The sequence below is a fragment of the Corapipo altera genome, unplaced genomic scaffold (assembly GCF_003945725.1).
Source record: "Corapipo altera isolate COAL_440 unplaced genomic scaffold, ASM394572v1 49, whole genome shotgun sequence".
NCBI classification, from domain to species: domain Eukaryota; kingdom Metazoa; phylum Chordata; class Aves; order Passeriformes; family Pipridae; genus Corapipo; species Corapipo altera.
The window spans coordinates 12,933,710-12,949,740 of NW_020884879.1; the positions used below are offsets into that span (position 1 = coordinate 12,933,710).

Consider the following 16,031-nt stretch of genomic DNA (forward strand, 5'->3'; position numbering starts at 1 on the left):
TCCCATTGTTGTATACTAAGACTTTTCAAGCTTTTTTTAACCTTTCGTGGCTCTCTGCCCTGAGAAGTTTTCCTACAGCATTTGTGTCGCTGGCTGTATATGGCCTACCAATGATGTTTCTAATTCTTCTCTATTACAGTTACATTTCAGTCTCATCTCCTTTCTTCATTTCAGTCAAAATCAGATATGGCTTGAGTGAGGGACGCACCAATCTGCACAAACCCATGGCTTGTACAAACCCTTGTCATATTCCCAGCCTTCAAAACTCAAAGCAATGCTCACAGCTTGGCATCACTCCAAATCTGTGTTATTTCATACCTTTAGATTATCAAGAGGGAATAGGTGAGAGCAATTTTCAAAGTAGGTGCTCAGCTTAATCACATGTCAAGGACTCCACTGGAGCAAAACAACTTTTCAGGACAGTCATGAATTCTTTGTGTTCATTTTGAGCTTCCTATGGCAAGTGATAAGTAAGGCTCATATTGATCCAATCACACTGTCTCGTCCTGTTTTTTCCTTGGGGCTTGGAACTTTTTTCTGCCATACTGTGTGACTTCTCTGGACTGTTTCTCAGACAGAGAAAGTGCCACAAAAGGGATGTAGGCCAGATTAAGGTGTAACGCATGGAGCTGAGATTTGGGCATGGATCTGAATATTGCCAAAGATCAGATCTCATCTTTATGAGCAGTAAGTTTCAGAAAACAGCCCCTTGTTTGTTCTTATGATTTGCTGTTGTGACTAATACTAACACTGCATGAAGAAGACAGCAGTATGCTTCTCTTTTTGACTTCTTGTCTTCTGGCTTCTTAAAGACATTCCACTATATTCCACTTTGCTAGTAAGTTTGGTAGAAAAGTTGCATGTTTTGCAAGACAGGATACAGATCCCTGAGCATATGACAAATTAAACAATGCAGGGAAATTATTTTTATCATTTAGGTTGATCATCTTCCTGCTTTTCCAAATAAATTTCCAAAAGTTATTTTGTTCGCTTTTAAAAAATAAGATAAAATCTGATAACATTCTCTATAGCCCAAGGAATAAAAGTAGTAAAATAAATAGAAATAGAAACCAGTACTGCTTAATTTGTATGTCTTTTTTTTTTTTTTTTGACAGTTGTACATGTGGAGGGTGGCCAGTATCCAAATGGCTAACAAATGCTGCATTGTAGATAGATTGGGAAGACTATTAATGGAGTAAATCAGGGTAACTTTCTAACAGTAATTATGCTTGATATGGAAATCTTTTCCTATAGTCGTGATCTGATGTCATGATTACAGAATTTGCTCTGTTAGCGAACCTCTAATCTCAGTAAGTGGGAACCATGAACCTCTAATCCCACCACCCAAAAATTACTTTGCCTCTGTACCTCTCAACCACTCTCAGGCCATGATGCTGGGGTTACCTCAGCATGGTCTGTGTCTGAAGATCCTATTACTGTGAATTTTCTCTTCAAGTGGTTATTAATCTAGGTGTATCACATAGTTTCTCTGGTTTAGTATGCCCTGGGTTTGCTACCACAGGGGTGAATTTGCTATGTCTAGTCTGACATCCAGTTCAGACAGCTGAATAGTCCTAATACAGTCAACCTATAAGCTTCAATTTAAGAATGCTGTTCATGTCATTTGTTCACCAGAGTGCTCATGATGAGGTCAAGATATTGACTGAATTATATCTTGAGCTGCCTGGAATCAGCATGGTTCATTGTTTTATCCCATTTGCAGGAATGCCACAATTATTGAGTGGGCTACCTTTGACCTCTAGCTCATGGGGTAAGTAAAACCCATCTGTGTAACACCGAGACAAGAGTTTAAATTAAAAAAAAAAAAAAGAGTTGAAACAATATTCAAAAATAATCATCCCAATCAAGACAATATGGGAGCTAGTGACACAAATTTCTAAGTCTGGAAATGGGGAATGGCCATAGACTTCTTCAATATTATCTACCCAGGCCTTGAAAACTCGTTTGTTTAGCAGTAGTGAGAGAAGATGTAAGAAAGCAAGTAAGACTTGCTTTCTTGTGAAGGAAAAAAGTGCTTTTCCTCCATCCCACTCAAAACGCTTAATGTTTTTGTTACAGTTTTCCTAAGAGTGTATTTTTCAGATACTAACGAGGAATGAAAGAAATATAAAATAGCATGACGTAAAGCAGAAACATACAGTGAAAAAAAAATTCTTCAATGGTAATCATGTCACAGCATAATATTTGTTTGGTATACGAGGCAATCTTAGTGCATTGGTTTTTTTCCCTGGAGTTTTAATGTCTTTTTTCTTTACAGCTGTTAATTTCAGATAGTCTTATTTTGTCATTAATTTTTTATTTTGCTGTTATAGACACTGTGCATAAAGTATACACAAATAAACGGAACATCACCCTTGCTATTGCTCTTTAGTTTTAAAATGAACTGTGTTATGCTATGAATCTCTTAAAATTTATCCAAATTCACCACCTAAGAATTGAAGCAAAAAATCACAGAATTCTTTAGGTCAGAAGGGACCTTCAAAGATCACCTAGACAGCCTCCCCACCATGGGTGGGGACGTCTTTTACCAGATCAGGTTGCTCAAAGCCCTGCCCAATAGGAAATGTCCACTTGAAACCAAATGTAGAAAATAAGCAGATGTAATGAAATTAAATATTATCTCCAAGCACTTAGAAACAGTATTACTGGGACTTACAGGGATTACATCTCACCTAAGAGAAAGTACCTGCCACAGCAATGATTTCCAATAATGATCAAAATTAATCCTTGGGCTGACAGCCAACACAAATCCTATACATAGTTTAAAAGCTTAAATAGTTAAGTGGGACTCTACATTAGTAGCAGTGTGGTTACAGGGCTGATCTATACTCAGGAGTGAACTTAGCACAGATTGGAGTATTATTTTAGTGCTGGCTGAATAAAGGAAGGAATAGGAAACAAGGCTTCCCTTTCCCTGTATCACTTCCCTAAATCCCACATGATTTTCCTGAAAGTTCTGTTATCTGTGTTCTGCCCCCTCTTTGTTTATGACGTCTGTCGGAGAAGTTACCTGAGGAGGTATAATTTACCTGCTGATGCATGGAATTAAAGCCAAGATATACACCTAGAAGACAGCAATTTTCCATCCATGGATGGTTGAAATTTCAACTGTTAAATGAATCCCAATGAGATTAGTCAGAAAGACTACTTGGTTTCTTTGAAACTACAGAGTTTGAAACTGAGTCTTTTGCTATGAAGCAGCAGCATTTTTTTAAGAAATAAGCAGTTTACATTATATCACCTGCTGAAGATTAAATATTTTATGCACATTTGCTTAATGTTTGCTTGTGACATTGGAAGATAACAAATTATCTATTGAAAAGCTTCAAGCACCTGCTTGTATTTTCTGAAAGAATTCTTAACTTTCATTAAACATGGACTGAAAATGAGCCACTTGGGTAGCAGCTTTTCTGCCATTCTTAGAGTTTCCAAGCTGTGAATTCACAAATACTGAAACACTCTCAGAAGTTCACTGATTTTAAAACCTGTACACCCTGGCAAAGAGTCTCGGATTTTCTATTTGTTTGTAAATTACTATAAAGATACAGGTTAATTTCTTTAATGCCTGGTGCATTTGACTCACTTTATGGTTTAAGAATCTCCAAGTAGTTAGAACGGGGTATGTTTCAGCTGTCAAAAAAAAAAAAAAAAAATTGATTTTTTTTTTTTGGTCAGGCTTTCTTTTGTTGATTGGCAGCTTAACATGTAGCAGCTAGAACAGTTTATGGGTGTCATTTTGTGAATTGATATTTTAGAGGTCAAGCTAATGCACCAAGTAGTTTTGTTTGCATTTCTAAAACTGATCTTTGCTGGGCCATCATTATCTCCTTTTACCTGCTTTCGGAGCTCAGAATGTAATACATGCAGTGAAAAGTAACTATGAAAATCTCTTGTTACAGCCTTTTCCCATAGCTTCCGAACAATAATTTATTTTTTTAGAAGCGGAAAGTACTGTGATGACATCTCTTTGGGGTTTTTTGCTCTTTCCTTTCTACCTGAATCCAGCAGCCTTGAAATATGAACAGGACCATCTAGTTAAGTATCTCTAAACATGCCATCAAATCAAGCAATTTTTTTTTAATCATTCCAAGAACCAAACATAACAGTATTCCAGAAATTAAAGATTTTATTAATGAGCTGTTTCTACTAGTCACATGACAAATTCTTACATTTTAAATGTGTCAGCAACATTTATCAAGCTGTTTGCCTATGCAAATTTGCCATTTTTCGGTGCCGTTGGCTGTGAACTAGCCAAGCACAAGCACTGAAATAGAGTATAATGTTGAAAACTCAAAGACAAAAAAGAAGGGAAAATATTAAAAAACTCTCAAAAGCAAAGAAAGCTGAGACACCAGTGCCATGGACATCACGATTTATTCCCACAGTTGTGATAACAAAGCATTACCTTGCAATACTTGATATACACTAATCCATTAATCTGTATTCCTACTCAACAAAGAGCTACTGAAGTACATGAGAGTGAATATGTGTGTGCTGCTTGACAACTGGCATTTCTTAGACCTTATAATTGTTAAAAATACTTGATAACAGTGTGCAGTCTCTGGTATTGTTTCACAAAGACAACCTTCGTTGTTTCCTGTGACTCTGTATTTATAATTATGTTTTCATTAAACTGAACTGTCTGTTAGCTGCTGATTTCACAAGTTGTTTTCAGGCTGCAGCTGAAAATTTTCTAAACTAGTATCAAGGGTGGATATGCAAAGCTAAAAGACAAATACCTTGTCAACTGGAAATAATGTTCCAGCAAGTCTGCATTTAAAGGGTAAAAAACTTATGGACAGAAGAACAGAAGATTACAAAGGCAGATTGCTTACTGCTAACTAGCAGCAACATACACTGGCTGGAGGTAATTTTCAGGTGAGGCCAGAATAGAGGCAATTAACAGAGGAGAACAAAAGGGCTACTTCTGCAACTGGAATCTGCGCCAAATAGCCCTTTGGTCAGGGTGAAAGTAAGATAGACTAATAGGACAGATTTTTGGAGTGGGATGCAAAGGGCAAATCAGTGTCATGACAGTGCTGACAAGAGGGCACGTATGTAAGCCAATGGTATTTTGTGGGCATCTGGATGACAATTTTACACCCATTTTTTACAGCTACATTGGAGTTGAGAACAAGATACATGGAAAGATAAATCTGAATTAATTATTTAATTATCAATATAACTCAACTCTCATTTATCTCCAGTGAAGCGTAGTGGTTTGTTTTGGGATTTGTTTTTGCATTTAAATGGCATCCATTCAACCTCAGTGTATTTTGCCTAAGCATGACCTAAAGACCTAAATCTGTTGTTAATTCAAGTGAATTTTCCTGTTTGTATTTCATAGACAAACTGTTAGAAAATCTTAGTACACTAGTAGGTTTTACATTTTCATTGCTCCAAGTGGAAGTGGGATGAAGTTTATTAAAATGCACAGACTTTGTACATGCTGTGTGGGTTACAGTACAGCCAGTACCCATTAGAGTAGATTTAATAGCTGATCAGGAAGATGATTTGAATGAATAAAAGTTATTGCTTTTATTTTAAATCCAGATCTGTTCACAGAAGCAAATTTCTTCACTGAACTGAGGAGGTAGTAATCTGGGTGATGGGCAGAGGGGAGAAAAGAAAGGAGAGTGCTTGACTGGACGCATCTTTTCATTTGAATCTTTGGCAACTGGAACAGCCTGGCTGCCTGTGATCCTACCTAAAATAATAGATATGATTTATAGATAATATTTTAAATAAATATGATTGAAGTTTGATTTAGATTGTTTCTAGAACCAAGAGGTAAAACTGTCTCTGTTGCCTCTTAAAAAATATTAGTCCTTAAGTGGCATTCTAATCAAGTACAAAATTTGTTTTTTCAGGTTGTAATCCCATGGGGACATAGGTTATGCACTGTTTTGTACAGTATCTGGCATGACAGTTCTTCTACCAGGCACGAGCTTCTCTGTGCAACTGCAATATAATCAATGTATGTTTGCAATTTCCTCTCTCTACTCCAACATCCTACTTTCATGTTAAAATTACTGGTATGAGGGTTAAGGCAAATTAGTTATCTTATTGTCCTTAAATATAATTGAAAAGATCTTTTATTTCTCCTTGCTTTACCTTAAAGAAAGTAAAGCAAGTCAGAGGTTTTCACACTTTTTCCCTCTCTCTCCTAGGAAACTGATCTCATGACCTTTAACATCTCAATGCACCGCTCTTGGTGGCGGGAACATGGACCCGGCTGTATACGAAGGGTGGTTCGTCCTTCTGCCCCTGGTGTCCTAGAGGATTACTCCTACATCTCCGTGACAGGCTGCATCATTGATTTCCAGTACCTAGAGGTCATTCACAGTGCTGTCCAAATACTCCTCTCTGTAAGTTCACGTTTCTTTTTGTACTGGGATTCCTCAGTCCTTTCACATGCAGCCTGCTGCTGTTGTGTGTCCTGGAAGGGGAATGTAGTAGTTGATGTGTAGCTGCACAGACTTTTGATTGTATTTTGAATTAGAGAATTATATACATGTTATTAAAATGTGCCCTGCTCTTTTCCTTCCCTATAGCTTGTCAAGCTCAATAGAGGCATAGTCTCCATTCCAGCCTCTGCTGGGACAGGTGAAAATTAACTCAAGTACTTGGCTCTCATTCATTAAGGCATGTACAGCAAAGGAGAGTAGGCTTGACCAAAATTAATTTGCCTAAATCTTTCTAAAGTTCACACGGCATTTATTCAGCCCTGAATGTAAATATATTTTACATGATACATGGCTAAGTTCCTTCCCAAAGTGAGATATGGACGTAATGCTTGAAAAGGGTCAGAGAAGTATTAGGAATTAAAGTGCGTATTCATATGTTATTTGTTCCTTCCTGGAACTCTGTGTTATCAGAATATGCTGCTTCCGTGATCCACAATTGTTGCAACACCAAACAAAAAAATGCAGTAAGAAGTTGTTATAAAAAGCCTGCAGTGCAGGGAACTGCTGGGGTATATATTGCTTTGGGAGCAAAAGCCACAGTCTTTCCTCAATCTGTTGGCTTCTTCTGCTTGTGATTAACAAGTTGTTTGTCATGAGCTGCATGTGATCTCCTAGGTGGTAGCTCTTTCTCTACATAGCTGTGTATAGCACATTGCAATTGGCTAACACCAAGTGATTGCATATAGGATCGATCACCCCAGATGCCCAGACCTATTTTGAGAACATAAATGTTTGTGAATTGAGAATATATGTGCTCATGCTAACCATGGCTACTAGTACTTGTGAGACAGTGGGGGAAGAGATGCAGTCTGCAGTCCTCACCTGCTAGTCAGGTGAATTATGTCTGAGCAATCAGAAAGGATAGATATTCCTGGTCTGTTCAGTACTTCAAGTTGTTTTACTAACTGACTGGTAAATACTACCACTTGCAAAGTAAAAGGGATCTTCAGAATAAATCTCACTCATTAGTTTAAAATTATTTTCAAATTTTAATTTTTACATTTTTTCAAGATAAGGACATTCTCTTTCAAAAGAAAAAAAATCAGTATATGTGCTTATGTCTGTCATCCTGTCCAGCTGTCTGAAAGTTCAAGATAATTTCTCTGCAGTACTACATGCCTTTTATAAGATGTCAAGTGCTTTTTCTTTTCCACTACGTTTAATCAAACTTGGATAAACTTGTACATCTCTGATTAATGAAATTCCACTTGAAAATCCAGGTCTGAATTAGTGCACTTAGTTTACACATCACTGAGATCCCATCTGCCTATACAAGAATGTGTCTGCTCCTGGTCTATCAGCTTCCCGGGTATCAGTGACCTCACAAGCACCTATGCAAGCCTTCTCCTACCTGCCTTTCATTCAGGCAGCAAAAGACTTTGAGTTGGGATCTTTTCCAGTGAAGACAAAATTACATCTTTTGCAACCCAACCCTGCGTATGCTGACATAAATCATGAAGTTTCTGTGAAAGTGCGCCTTCCAGATGAACTCTGCACACTGTATCTGTGAAGCTTAACTGAATGCTTCTTCCTTACTTTTCTGGGGGCCTGCTACTGAAAGCAGGTTGCTTCTCCCATGATTTCTTCATTTGCAGCACATTTCTCACAACACAGTGTTTTTCATTCTGCATCACTGAGTCTGCAGAAGGGAAACTGTAGTGTCATTAGTTTAAAAGGTGAACAGAAATATTTTAAGTACTCCACTTTTATAAGAAAAGATGTATTATCTTAAGAATTTTTTCTAGCATTTTTGTGATTATTAACAAATTGAGTGTACGGTGGAAGTACAGCTGGTTGTTGAAATCAGGAACTGTTTTCTTCTGCAATTAATGGTGCAGTAGATTTCTGGTTAAATGACAGGAACACAAATATTGATATTATAACAATAGAATAAACCTGATTAATATATACAAACTAGGAGAAATATTAAAATTTAAAAAGTATAGAAATTATGTAATAATTATAAATCATAAGAAGTAATTGGTCTTCCCTTTCTGAAGGAGTAATTGATTGCCATTCTGGATACAATTCATTGCAAATGTGCCAGGAACTTATAAGGCATGGCTATGCATTAAAGAGTTGCAGTTTCAGATACTACTTTGACTGATATACACAGTATTAAAATTAAAATACTGTACACAAAGGAAGGTTTTCCTCCAGTTTCACTGTCTTGCTATCCCATCTGTGACATGTTATGATTAACATACCATGAGTCTGTACTTCAGTTTCCAGTCTGAATTGTAATTTAGGCTTGTTTCATTTACTGTCACACAAGACAGAAGTCGCCACGTAGATTAATAAATTTATTGCAGTTTCCTTCCATTTTCTGAGTGCTGTTGACCTGAGGAAGTTCACATCCATTTTGGATACATAACAACTTTCCTAATTGGGGTACCAATATCAATTGTTAGTTAAAAGGTCATTTAAGTTGTCTTTTCAAAGTACTGAAGGACTGTAGATCAGAAGATCATTCTTTCTTTCCTTTTCCTAGTAGCTAGTCCCAGAAGCAACCTATTCCTTTTTGGATCTTACAACCTACTTAATTTTCATAACATTTTTATGTAGCAGTAGTCACATAACAAACCATTTTACAGTGTAACAAAAAACTTTATTGGCATAACAAATCATTTCATCATGCTAACCCTTGTCCAAATGACTGGGAATGTGAACACTTCCATTTGGTAGGGAATTAGAGCCTCTGTAAGAAGAAATCCCTCCAGGGGTAAATATTGGATACCTGTTGAGATATATAACTCACTAGTAGCATTTTTGAAAGGTGATTTTTTTTTTTTAAGCTGGTATAAAGATTTTTGTATGTACAGAATGCTGCAGTTGTGACTACATTAGACCCTGCTTTAGGGAATGGACTTGGTATTCATTTATTTAATTCTAACACAGTAAAGCTCTTTTTGTATCTGCTTTATAGTTGTTTCTAAAAAAAATCTTTTATTGATGGAACAATGACTTTATATCTCATCCTGATTCTGGGTGGCTATTTAGGTGATCAGGAGTTGAAGATATTAAACATTTCTTTAAATTATGAGAGACTGGTTTTCACTACACTGTAAATCCAGGCAAAGATGTGATATAGGGAGATTAGGAATATTGAATTTTTCCATGGTGAAATAAAAAGCATTGAGCATATGTGCCTAAGGTAAAGTTATCAGTGGAGAATAGCTTATCACATACACTACCAAGCACAAAACATAGTCAGAAAAATGTATTATTTTCTGCAGAATGTAATGAAGTTGTAATATCACAAGTATAAGAAAAAGCACTCCTGACAGCCAAATTAGGAACTGGATAGTGTGGTCACCATGAGTCTGCATGATACTCCTGCAAGATGGATAGACTTCCTCTGTACACATAATTAAGCACCCTGAAGGAGCTGGATACTGAGGCCAACAGGGCCAGAACAACTCGTGTTTCTGCTGATGGTGTCAGCCTCCAAATCATGCTGGTGCTTTCAAGCCATCCAGCAGGAATAATCCCTGGGATTGTTCCCTTGATTAAAATGTGACTGGGAACTGTGAGGGGAGAGTGGTGGCTACAGTAGACCAACCTCTCACATGTGTAATGGCATGGGTTACAGCATGCCAGTGCCAGGAATGCTCCCAGGCGTTTGTTCCTCCATATGGACTGAGGCAGGATCTTGGCAGGAAGTAGATAGTTGGTCTATTTACCCACAAGGGTGTAGAAGAACATATTATTTTTTAAATCTCTACCAGAGAAACATATCCCCTACCTTTTTGGCATGGTAGAGAAAGGTATGTTTTCAAATCACATTGAGTTGTTACAGTGACATTTATGACACTTATAGAGATGGTGTTGGGTTTCCATACAGGGGTGTTCGGTTTTACTAAGCTCTTCTGTGATCCTAATGGGGGAATGTGTGAACCCCTCTAGCCCTGTAATAAGGGCCACATATGTCTCTCGTGTCTATTGTTCTTCCACCTTCTTCCCAGATGAAGAATGGGACATGTAGCTAGACTTTCAGGATAAAGATTTAGTTTCTGAGCTGTTTCTGAATGTTCTTTCGCTCTTGGACATGTACCTCTTGATGTGCAGACAGAATTCAAATCTGAAAACACCTTGAACTTGGGGTACAAATCTGCAAGGACTGAGGTGTTCTTTATTTATTGTGGGAATTAATTTCATTTGTATTTGGCCTCGAGAGAAAGTTCTGTCTTTTGCTTAAATGGTGAAGTGAAGATGCTAGCAAAAGTAACAGAGCTTTTGTTCTGAAACTCTTTCTCTGGTACCACAGAGACCATTGAGGCCAAAACCATTAAAGAATTTTTAGATAAAGAATTTAGTCTTCATTCAGTGTTGATTGCACTCACTCTGGTACAGGAATGTATCTGGTATGGATACAGCAGTGTGACAATGCAGGGGCAGTTTGCATTGCTGTGTAGTAATTGGAGGAAAACAACTTTATATCTGTCTCTAACTATGATTCTGTGTGCAAAAGATGACAAAGCCACATGTAGCTGGTCACTGTTTTCCAGGATTTGTATTAGACAACAAGAGCATATAAAATATATCTGCTAAACTTTATGACCTTAGAAGATGTCTTCTCAGTGCTTCTTTCAACTCACAAATTTATAAATGTTGTACACTTTCCCCAAAGAGGCAACAGGCTTCCGAAACAGCTTTGCGTCTGAATGCTTGGTGACATGTCTACCACTAGTAAAAAAATTGCAACCTCCTAGTCACAAAATCACACAGAAGGGTTGAGGTGGGAATGGACCTCCGGAAGTCATCTGATCCAACCCCCCTCACACTCAAGTGGGTGAGCATAAAGCAGTCTTCCTAGGACTGTGTCCAAACAGCTTTTGAATATGTCCACGGAGAGAGACTCCACAATCTCTCTGGACAACCTGTGCCAAGGCTTGATAACCCTCTGACTGAAAAAGTGTTTTCTGTTCTGTAGGGGACCTCCAGTGTTTCAGTTTGTGCTTTTTGTCTTTAGTCCTGGCACTGGGCACCACTTAGAAGAGCCTGGCTCCATCCTCATTACACCCTCCATTCAAGACCTGGACCAACGCTGCAGTTGTGGCATCACCAGTGCTGAACAGATAGACAGGATCACCTCCCTTTATCTGCTGGTAATACTTTACCTAATGCAGCCCAGGATGTCATTTGCCTTCATTGAGGCAAGAGCACATTGCTGACACATGTTCAACCTGATGTTCACCACAACCCCCAAGCCTTTTTTTTTGGTGAACTGCTTTCCAACTGGGTGGCCCCTATCGTATTTCAGTGCAGAGGGTTTTTCTTCCCAAAGTGCAGGACTTTGTGCTTCCCCATTGCTGAACTTCATGAGGTATGTTAAGCTAAAAAAAAATTAATTAATTATATTTCTAGCTTTTACCTCATATTCTGTAAAAATGGTCATTAGCTGTCCAAAAGATTCATAATTATTGATGTACATTGATGCTGAACGCTTTTAAAAACCTAATTGTTAGTATTTTGAGACTTGTCATCCATACATTTGCAGGTTCTTCTATTTTAATTAATCAGGTACAATGATTTCAAATGCCCTTGTCCTTTCTTGTTAGATTTAGTTAGACCTCATTATTCATGGTAGTGCGTAGGTAGTAAAATACACAAGTATATTTGTCTAATTACCAATCTCGGTCAATAAAGAAACTATGTGAAACAAGATCAAGATAAATCTGTAGTTTTCCATCTCAGTTGTCGGTCCAAGGATGTTTGATTTTTCAAGTAGCTCATTTAACAGGAACTGAAACCACTGATAATATAGCTGTTTGCATGCTCATTTATTCATTAACCGTTATTATATGGATTTGTGAAAAAGAGGTAGGCAACTTCAACAGAGCTGGCTAAAGGTGAGGGTATAGCAGACAACAGTTCAAGCATTAGCAACGTAGTAGTGCCTTTGCCTTGTCAGTTAATCTATATGAGAACTTAATTGTTTTAGACATTTTGGGGTATATGATATAGAGTTGTTTTCCATTTTACATGAAAATTACTATGACAATTTTTTTATTGTACAAAAATGTTAATGAAATTCTGGGCAGGTATTCTGAAATACTTTTCTTTATCCAAAAATATTTATAGTAAAAATAAAACTCAGTAGTTAATTTGAATTTTTATGGAGCTCAATATTTCGGTGCAAGCTATGATGGAACACTGGAGATAAAGGGAGATCTGGAAAATATTTAGTTTTTTTTTCCTCCTTAAACTTCTCATAATTACCAAACTCATGTCAGAAACAGTGTAGTAGACTATACGTCTGCAACTTGGTTACCGTAATTCTCAGATAGACACTTTCCTTTCGTGTCATTTCCGGTGTTCTCAAATTAACCTGACCTAGCACTGAGTAGGGAGCTGCAGCTGCACAGTGCACAGTAAACTCGGTGGTCGCAAATTCCGGTACAAGGCAGCATCTCTGCAAATAAGCAGGAGAGGTGGTGGAAGAGGTAAAAACAGGTTAAAGTGCCTCAACAAACCTATGTGCCTACATGCTGTCTTTAAAGCTGGGTAGAATGCTGAATGCTGCACTAAGAAGTTGGAAATTATAAGAGAATAAAGTGGAAAGTGTAACAAATCAAAACATTTTTTCTAGAGAACGCAGAAATCAAATATTTTTCTTTAAGAAAAGTAGAAGCAGTGTTTGCTTTGAATTTTAGAGATATTTTATTGACTATATTGTTGGAAGCTACTAACAGTTTGGCGGGCTACTGGGACACCAAAGATCCTGGAAATTCAGAAAGCTGGAGCATGTTGCTCCCTAGTTGTCTTCAGGACACTGAAGCCTCTCAGGGCACTCAAGATTTCAGCAGCCTCTGTGGCAATCAGTGCATGACAGTTTACTCAGAAGGTGGAATCAAATTTACACCTTTCTGCCAAGCTGCAATTCAGTGCAAAGAGCTTTGCTGCATTGCCAGCAGTGTGCAGCACCAAGTGTGCTCCAGCTGCAAAGTTGATAAACTAGCCAAGGAAATTAATTCCTTCTCTAGACTAAGAGTTTACATGGTGATTGATAGCTCTGGCCAGATAGGCTTGACTTTGCTGAATTTATTTTTTTTATTTCCAAAACCCACATTTCTCTAAATGATTTTTACATTCAGATGTGCTTTTAAATAATGAAAAGGTATTTTACTAGGAGAGTTTGATTCCTTAATCTGCACATGTAGTGTAAAGGACACAGGCAAACCAGAGGTGAGCCTCCCTGAGTTAAGTCTTGCTGAGCCTAACAGCAATAGATCTGTGCTCGCTCATACTCATCAGGATGATGCTGTCTGCATATTGTAGTTGATACCCATGTGCCCAGACTTTCTTATATGGGGGAAAAATATTCACTGATTAAAACCCATCTCTGTGTGAGCTGCAACTGACAGGACATTTTTCTTTTAATCATGTACTGAATCCACAGCCTAGCTCTTCCATTAAAATTTGTTGCCTGAATGTGACCTGACTACAGAAAGAATTTTTTTTCTCTCAACTGTGATCTCTGATGATTTGCAATGCTTTCTGTTTTGCCCTAGGGGACTAGGACAATCCAGAACAGGGATTTCACTAAACAAGTAGTGAAACAACTCATGCTTCTTAAGTTTTGAGAGAATGATTTGATTTTCACCAAGGGAGGAAGTCAAGATGCATATATGCTTCTCTCAGAACTACCCACAAAAACAGACAAGCTTTTCTGAGAAAATGTATTTTGATATAGGAAGATTGCAGTGCAGAGTAAGTTTTAAAAGCTCTGCATTCTGTAAATGCTGCCTTCATAGATTTTGTAGCTAAAGCTTCTGGCCCAAATTCTCTAATAAATCTGCTAATTTTTTGATTGTTCCACGTTCACCTTCTAGTATTATAGAAACTGTGGAAAAATTTAAGTGTTTCTCTTGTTTTTTTCAAAGTAGAGAGGGGAATCCCACCGGCAGATGTGAGGTCTAGCACAGGATGTGTTTTCCTGGCACCTGCATAGGTGACAAGTTTGAAAACAGGGCATGGTGGATTCATTAAGGGGCAGTTCCATCCTTTGCCATAAATACTCACTTAGCTCCTATCAACTCTCCCATGAAAGGTGATGGGCATGGAAACAGCCCAGTTCATGCAAAATTCTGACACACTGTGTAGGCAAAGACACTGAGCTTCTGCTACTTCAGTGCCTGACAGAGGGCATGTCTACCACAACACTTGTCATTCACAGATTAGGTGTATGTGTAGCTCTGTGGGGGAGGAATGAAACTACACAGGGATTATAGCCCATGAGACTCATTCACACAAGGTACCAGAGAGCAGAGTTTGGATGACACTGCAATATACCAAGAGAGACCAATAAAAAGTTTATACATGAGTACAGTCAAGATGAATGTTGATAAGTACCTAAGAAGTGATGCTTTGAAATATCACAGTAATAATTGACATAGAGTTACCTGGTGAAGTTACCTTCTTTTCAGTTTGAATTCTTCCATGGTTGTCAGGCTTGCCTAATACACTTGCCTTTTAATACACTTGCCTTTTAATATACTTTTATAGAACAAAGAAGTGAGTCTCATGTCATGGAAAGAAAAACAACAAACACAGATGAGAAGGACAGGGTTTGAAGTTGAGGCTAGGAATAAGCATCTGTAAGGACTTCCGTCTTCTCAGAAGGTTCAGAATAGATTCAGTGAAATGGATGCCTGAGGCATTTCTCTGCAGTGGTTTGATTATGATCTGAATAGGTAAGGTTGCTAGAGGTCTTGAAAGAGAGACTGATGTGAATTACTTTCAGTTTATAAGTTTTTATCTGGTGTCAGTAACTATTCTGAAAGGACAAAATCATCTTGAAGTAGAAGCCTGGAAAGCAAATTTAATTTCTTCTCTCCTATGTAGAAGGCTTCAGTTGAAACAATTGTTCACATGGAAGGACAAAAATTATGAATAATTGTACTGCTCCATAATTCTGATGCTAGTCTGAAAATGATAATTGAATAAATCAAGTGTTACAGAAAACATCTACTAGATCTGTCTGAATATATGATATAAGTAAAGATCTTTCAAGAAATCATTCCCCGTGATGTGGAACTTTCTTAGCTTAATTTTCCATTACCTCCTATGTAAATTAATGTTATGTAGATTAATGGATGATCATTGTGAATGACAGTAAAAAGTGGTAGGTAATTTAACAGCCTCTTAAAAGAACATAATAATTTCCATTTTTACCTGTGATTTCTTTATTTTTATCTTTTTTATTAATTTATAATGCACCTCATATCTTCACACACATACATGCATAATATAAAAATATTATATTTTAATAATAAATTAAAACATAGAAAACTAAAGTTACAATCTGGTCACTTAAACCAGACAGCTTGAGTATTTATTTAAGGAATACACTGATTTCCAGAAAAATTTTTCAAGAATGAACTCCTGTGGGTGCCTGAAATATCCTCTTCTTTGCCTGGAGGCTTTTCTTGTAAATTTCATCTTCTTGGTAGTTCTTATCACTACCAGCCAGGGACTGACAAGTTGCCCCTCCCTGGATACTGAATTTTTACTTGGGCAAGCAGGAGTGAACTCCTGGAA

At 37.5% G+C, this 16,031-nt stretch overlaps 1 protein-coding gene across 2 annotated transcripts in view; it reads left to right on the plus strand.

Annotated features, from left to right (window-relative positions):
• NKAIN3 (sodium/potassium transporting ATPase interacting 3) overlaps window positions 1-16,031 on the plus strand; it is a 355,608-nt gene that overhangs the window by 263,563 nt on the left and 76,014 nt on the right. For both annotated transcript variants that reach the window (XM_027638896.1, XM_027638897.1), the window contains exon 4: window positions 6,192-6,389. In XM_027638896.1, the coding sequence (XP_027494697.1) occupies window positions 6,192-6,389 (198 nt within the window). The remainder of the gene's footprint in view (window positions 1-6,191; window positions 6,390-16,031) is intronic.